General features: G+C 44.7%; 1 protein-coding gene across 1 annotated transcript in view; it reads left to right on the top strand.

Annotated features, from left to right (window-relative positions):
• Positions 1–3066: 3066 nt before the first annotated feature.
• The window catches only part of LOC116539917 (bile salt sulfotransferase-like), a 17276-nt gene continuing 13181 nt past the window's right edge, over positions 3067–7161 (top strand). Inside the window, exon 1 of the mRNA XM_032263161.1 lies at positions 3067–3361. Coding sequence (XP_032119052.1) covers positions 3208–3361 — 154 coding nt within the window. The 5' untranslated portion in view covers positions 3067–3207. The remainder of the gene's footprint in view (positions 3362–7161) is intronic.

Genomic DNA, 7161 nt, shown 5'->3' with positions numbered 1-7161 from the left:
TTTTTTTTTTTTTGAGACGGAGTTTCGCTCTTGTTGCCCAGGCTGGAGTGCAATGGCGCGATCTCGGCTCACAGCAACCTCCGCCTCCTGGGTTCAGGCAATTCTCCTGCCTCAGCCTCCTGAGTAGCTGGGACTACAGGCACGCGCCGCCATGCCCAGCTAATTTTTTTTGTAGTTTTAGTAGAGACGGGGTTTCACCATGTTGACCAGGATGGTCTCAATCTCTTGACCTCGTGATCCACCCGCCTCGGACTCCCAAAGTGCTGGGATTACAGGCGTGAGCCACCGTGCCCGGCCTCTTACTGTTTTATATGTGCTTCTTTTTTCTTTTCTTTCTTTCTTTTTTTTTTCTTTTTCTGAGACAGAGTCTTGCTCTGTTGCCCAGACTGGAGTACAGTTGTGTGATCTTGGCTCACTGCAACCTCTGCTTTCTGGGTTCAAGCAATTCTTGTGACTCAGCCTCCTGAGTAGTTGGGATTACAGGCGTCCGCCATCACAACCAGCTAATTTTTGTATTTTTAACAGAGATGGCGTTTTGCCATGTTAGCCAGGCTGGTCTTGAACTCCTGACCTCATGTGATCTATCTACCTCAGCCTCCCAAAGTGCCTGAGATGACAGGTGTGAGCCACCGTGCCCAGCCTTTTGCTCCTTTTTTCTTTCTCTTTTCCTGTCCTCTTTTGTGTTAATCAAGCATTTAAAATTATTCTATCTTCTATATTAACTTTATATTTATTTTAACATTTTTAGTGGCCACCTTTAATGAATTAATGATTCTATACTCATATAATACTATGCTGCATTTCATGGGTACAAGTAATCTCCGTGATATATCTGCAACGCCTTTTCTCTGTCATCATTTTTGCTACTGTTCTCATACTCTCTCCTATGTTATATACTAACAATATACAAAACATTTTGTTATTTTTTGCTTTAGGCAGTCAGTTATCTTTTAGAATGATTAAAAGTAAGTAAAAACCATGAATATATTCCATTTCCAGCACCCCTTACTCCCCTGTAAAGACCTAGGTTTCAACCTGATATTATATTCTTACTGCCCAAAAAACTTGCTTTAACATCTGTTAAATGGTTTATCTGCCAGCAAAACATTTCTTCAGGGTTTGTCTGAACAATGAAAGTTTACTAATGTGTGAAAGCCAGTAGTGTTGCCCATCCTCACACAGATGAAAGTGATTTTTTCCTCAGTGGACATAGAGGAGAAGGATCTTATTTTTCTGTGGTAAAACAGAGAATGTATGGCCTGAGTGGAAAATCCAAAGGAAGATGAAAGAATGTCACACCAGTCCAGTCCCCTGGTTCTCTCCTGAGCACACGTGCAGCCACTAGTTTCTGCACAGGTAGAAAGCTGGGAAAATTGTCCCTGGGAAGGTAATCTTCCTTAGAAGATGCTGCCAGCAGCCACTGTCCCCTTGTCAACTCTGCCCAGCTCGGCCAAGGCCATTTTGGGAAAATCTGGGACTAGTGCAGTGTACTCTGACCAAGGAGCAGTGGTGTGTTCCAGCTGCATCTGTGTACCTGAGCCTTCCAAGGTTAAATTTCCATCAACCTTTTCTATATACCTGGGTGTCCCAGATGAGATATCCATTCAAACGGGTCCATACACCTGGGCCTTCTGAGATTACATCTTGTCCAGGAGCTCCTCTAACATGACCGCTGTTTCTGTCCCCTAGGATGTACCATAATAGACACTTTTAAAGGTTCTTTAAAACACTTGTTTGTGGATGTCTCATGGGATTCATGGAGAATGAGCCTGAAGTGGAATAGATTTCTATAACTTGATCAAGACAGTTGCAAGTGGACAAAAGAAAAAGATTTTGCCAATATTTGCAGCCTCTAGGGTTTCACAGTCCTGCCAGCTTGTAATCAGCCTTAACTAGTTTGATAGATATTCTAGATCAGCTCTTCTAACAGGTGTCTGTTTGTCTTGACTCAGCCAAGTGGTTATCCATGTCCCTTCTTTCCCTGAGGACAGTGTCTCTCTTTAGATTGTTTGTTTGTTTGTTTTTTGGACGGAGTTTCGCTCTTGTTACCCAGGCTGGAGTGCAATGGCGTGATCTCGGCTCACCGCAACCTCCGCCTCCTGGGTTCAGGCAATTCTCCTGCCTCAGCCTCCTGAGTAGCTGGGATTACAGGCACGCACCACCATGCCCAGCTGATTTTTTGTATTTTTAGTAGAGACGGGGTTTCACCATGTTGACCAGGATGGTCTCGATCTCTTGACCTTGTGATCCACCCGCCTTGGCCTCCCAAAGTGCTGGGATTACAGGCGTGAGCCACCGCGCCCGGCCTTGTTTGTTTGTTTTTTTGAGATGGAGTCTGGCTCTGTCGCCCAGGCTGGAGTGCGGTAGCATGATCTTGGCTTACTGCAACCTCTGCCTCCCGGGTTCAGGATATTCTCCGGCGTCAGCCTCCTGAGTAGCTGGGATTACAGGAGTGTGGCATGAGCCTCCGCACCCAGCCCTCTTCTCTCCAGCCCCAATTCTCTGTTGAGTTACACACACACACACACGCACACACACGCGCGCGCGCGCGCGCGCACACACACACACACACACACACACACACACACACAAACGTAATTGGAAGTCAGTTCAGCACATATTTCATTGTAAGGGTTAGAGCATGCTCTTTCTAGCTCTTTATAATCGAGGGATGAAGCCAGAAGTCCCAGGGAACCTTTTAGATGAGATAACAAGCCACTTTGACCTGGATTTCCTCCTATTGCACCAGAAACATCCCACCATGGGAGCTTGGCTAAAGCCAGGCAGTGAGGATCCTGAGAGGTGAGAGGCAGGAATCACGGAGGTTCTGCCAGTGCCTCTGACCGGCGGAACCCTAGGACATCCCTTTGCCCCCAGAATGCTCATTGTCTTTCATTGGAAAACAGTTTTTCCTCCATAGGCTGCTGTTTCCTCTCTGGTTCAGTTCTCCACCCTCCTGTTTACTAGTCGGATATTACTCTCTTCCAGTTTTTCCAGGCTTATCCAACTCCAAGTCCAAGCCTTTGACTCTCTCTGAAGCTCCACCCACTTAGTGCCTACTCTTCGTAAGACCTGCTCTTAATGAGCTGTGGAGGACTGCGCTTTACTCAGCATCAGTAATCACATTTTTCTTCTCCGGCTAATGTAAAAGGCCATTACACCCAATATCGGGACTCCTAGCCTCATACCTGGAAGCTTTATTGAAAAATGCTCCAGGACAGTGTCCAGATGAGTGAATGCCTCTTTTTTGAGGGACTCCCGATGCCTTCCATCTTAACCAATGTGGAGACATTGTGCTTTGCCAGGGAAGAATTTTTGGTGAGAGATGATGATGTCATCATAGTAAGCTACCCTAGATCAGGTAAGAAGACTGCGTGTGTGAGGATATGTGCCTGTGTATGCATGCATATGTCATATGTGTGTGTTCTTAGTAGGAAACCCATGGAAAATGTCTTTCTGCATAACCCAGTGGATAATGATAATGATGATAATTTTTTATTGTGGTAAGAAATGCATCATATGAAATCTATCCTATTAAATTTTTGAAAGTGAACAGAATTGTTAACCAGAGGTGCATTGCTGTACAGGAGATCATTAGAGCTTCTTTATCTTGCAGGACTGAAAACCTACATCCATTGCATGGCAACCCCTCATTCCTCCCCGCAACCCCTGACAAGCACCGTTTAGTTTCTGATTCTATGAGTTGGGGCGTTTCAGGTATCTCATATGAGGCCATGCAATATTTGTCTTTCTGTGACTGGCTAGTTCACTTGCATCATGTCCTCAAGGTTCATCCATGTTGTTGCATGTGCCAGAATTTCTTTCTTTTGAAAAAACTAAATAACATTTCATTGTATGTACGTGCCAAATTTTCTTCATCCGTTCTTCCATCAGTGGACATTTAGATGGCTCCCACTTCTTGGTTATTGTGAATTATTCTGCAATGAACACGGGAGTGTAAATATCTCTTTGAAATCCTGTTTTCAGTTCTTTTGGATAAATACTCAGAAGTGGGATTGCTGGATCATCCTAGTTCTATTTTTAATTTTTTAAGGAAACTCAGCGTTGTTTTCCACAGCAGCTGCACCATTTTACATTTCCACCCACAGTGTACAGGGGTTCTAAGTTTCCACATTCTTGGCCACACTTGTTATTTTCTTACATTGTTTTTGTTTGTTTGTTTTTTTAGAGATGTGGTTTCACTGTGTTGGTCAGGTTGGTCTCAAACTCCTGACCTCAGGTGATCCACCTGTCTCGGCCTCCCAAAGTGCTGGGATTACTCGCATGAGCCACCACGCCTGGCCTGTTACATTGTTTTTAAAAAATATAATGGCCATCCTAACGGATCTGAGGTGACATCTAACTGTGGTTTTGATCTGCATATTCCTGGACGATTAGTGATGTTGACTACCCTGTCTTATACCTGTTTTCCATTTGTGTGTCTTTGGAGAAATGTCTACTTATTTGCCTATTTCAAGATACACATCTGATTTTTTTTGTTCATAAGTGGTGGCAATTTCTTGCATGTTTAGGATACTAAGCCCTTATCAGGGGTATGGTTTGGAAATATTTTTCTAGGTTGCCTTTTGATTCTGATTGTTTCCTTAGCTTCACAGAAGCTTTGAAGTTTGATACAGCCCCACTTGTTTATTTTGTTTTTGTTAACTGTGCTTTTGGTGTCATATCCAGGAAGTTATTGCTGAGACCAACGCCTAGAAGCTCTTCCCACATGCAATCTTCCAGCAGTTTTACAGTTCCAGGCTTTACATTTACATTTTTAATCCACTTCAAGTTGATTTTTGTATGTATTGTCAGATAAAAATTCAATTTCAAGGCCGGGCGCGGTGGCTCAAGCCTGTAATCCCAGCACTTTGGGAGGCCGAGGCGGGTGGATCACAAGGTCAAGAGATCAAGACCATCCTGGTCAACATGGTGAAACCCCGTCTCTACTAAAACTACAAAAAATGAGCTGGGCATGGTGGTGCGTGCCTGTAATCTCAGCTACTCAGGAGGCTGAGGCAGGAGAATTGCCTGAACCCAGGAGGCGGAGGTTGCGGTGAGCCGAGATTGCGCCATTGCACTCCAGCCTGGGTAACAAGAGCGAAACTCCGTCTCAAAAAAAAAAAAAAAAAAAAAAAAAAAAAAAAAAAAATTCAATTTCATTCTTTTGCTAGTGTCTTTCAAGTTTTCCCAGCACCGTTTGTTGAAAAGACTATCCTGTCTCCATGGTGTAGTTTTGGCGCCCTGATTGAAGATCATTTGATCATATATGCATAAGTTTAGTTTATGGCTCTGTACTCTGTTCTATTGGTCTGTATGTCTGGAGAGTTTTTTCATTATCATATCATAGCTTTGTAATATCTTCTGAAGTCAGAAAGTTGAGATCTCCAGGTTTGTTCTTTTTCAGTATTGTTTTGGCTTTTCAGGGTTCTTTGTAGTTCCATGTTAATTTTTTTCTTTTTTTTTTGAGATGGAGTCTTGCTTGTCAACAGGCTGGAGTGTAGTGGCGTGATCTCAGCTCACTGCACCTCCACCTCTCAGGTTGAAGCAATTCTCCTGCCTCAGCCTCCCGAGTAGCTGAGACTACAGGCACGTGCTACCACACCAGGCTAACTTTTGTACTTTTAGTAGAGATGGGGTTTCACCATGTTGGCCAGGATGGTCTTGATCTCCTGACCTTGTGATCTACCCACCTCGGCCTCCCAAAATGCTGGGATTACAGGCGTGAGTCCCCATGCCTGGCCAGGCCCTGGGCTTTTCTTTATGGAAAGATTTTATATTTGTGATTTACAGAGCCCCGTATCTCAGCTTTTGTGATGGTGACGAGGGCTGCTGGAGTCTCTGCTCTCCTTTTTCCTGTGTGAGGATCTCTCTGGGATCTCCTTGCCCTGGTGCCTCTGAGCTTCTCTCGAATGGGACATAGGGTGGTGCAGGTGAAGTGTGCCACCTTTTCGTCTTCGTGGAATTCACAACTGACACTATTTAGTGTGTTATGTGTGTTTCCCTTTACAGGCCATCTTCAACAGGATTCCTTCATGTGGCTCTTATCCTTATCAGCAACAGCTGTAGGAGAGGTGTTGATGACATGGGCATGGGGGTTAGATGCCCTGGGTTTGAGTCACGCTTCTCCCTCCCAATGTGATCTGTGCCCATTTACTTATCCCATCTGTGCCTCGGCTTCCTCATCTATTATGTGGTAATGACTTAAAATCCTCCTCTTCGAGGCTAGTGTGAGAGGGAAATGGACTCAAGCAGGTAGAGTGGTGTGCGACCTTTGCAGGCAAGTCTGTTGAGCAGGCATGTGAGGAAGGTTGCTGCCTGTCAGACTTTGAGCTTGGCTCTGGCCACATGAGTAAATAAAATCAGGTTCTTGGCCCTAAAATGTTCATAGTTCGGTTTAGTTAGGAACATAAACAGACAAGTGATTTCAACACTCATGTTTTCAGCTAATATGAACCCAAGTTTTTAATCTGTTCCAGGAACTGAGTTTTTTTGTATTTGTTTTTTTCGCTGAGGAGACAGTAGAGAGCAGGGAAGTCACGGTTCTATGGAGCTCATAGGGGAGTGGAGTAATGTGTGGACATGATGACAATGGGCCACATTTGAGGTTGACTCAGGGCTCACCACCTGCCTGGCATTGGGCTGGAGATCAATGTATTTGCTGTTGTCAGAAGGACTTTGAACACTGCATGACATCAGTTTTGGCCTGCCATTTCCTAGCAGTGTGATCTTGAGTGAAGGTCTTCGTTCATCTGTGCCTTTATGCCCTCATCTGAAAACTGCAAACAGTAATGATGATACCCACTGCGTAAGTTAGTGGAGAGGCGAAACTGCTCTTAAAAATACATCAAGTAGCCGGGCGCGGTGGCTCAAGCCTGTAATCCCAGCACTTTGGGAGGCCGAGGCGGGTGGATCATGAGGTCAAGAGATCGAGACCATCCTGGTCAACATGGTGAAACCCCGTCTCTACTAAAAATACAAAAAATTAGCTGGGCATGGTGGTGCGTGCCTGTAATCCCAGCTACTCAGGAGGCTGAGGCAGGAGAATTGCCTGAACCCAAGAGGCGGAGGTTGCGGTGAGCTGAGATTGCGCCATTGCACTCCAGCCTGGGTAACAAGAGTGAAACTGCATCTCAAAAAAAAAAAAAAAAAAAAAAAAAA

This window comes from Sapajus apella, unplaced genomic scaffold (assembly GCF_009761245.1).
Source record: "Sapajus apella isolate SASKATOON/1434 unplaced genomic scaffold, GSC_monkey_1.0 scaffold135, whole genome shotgun sequence".
Taxonomy (NCBI): Eukaryota; Metazoa; Chordata; class Mammalia; order Primates; family Cebidae; genus Sapajus; species Sapajus apella.
The sequence above is the reverse complement of the archived record's forward strand: the minus strand, read 5'-3'. Positions and strand labels throughout refer to the sequence as shown.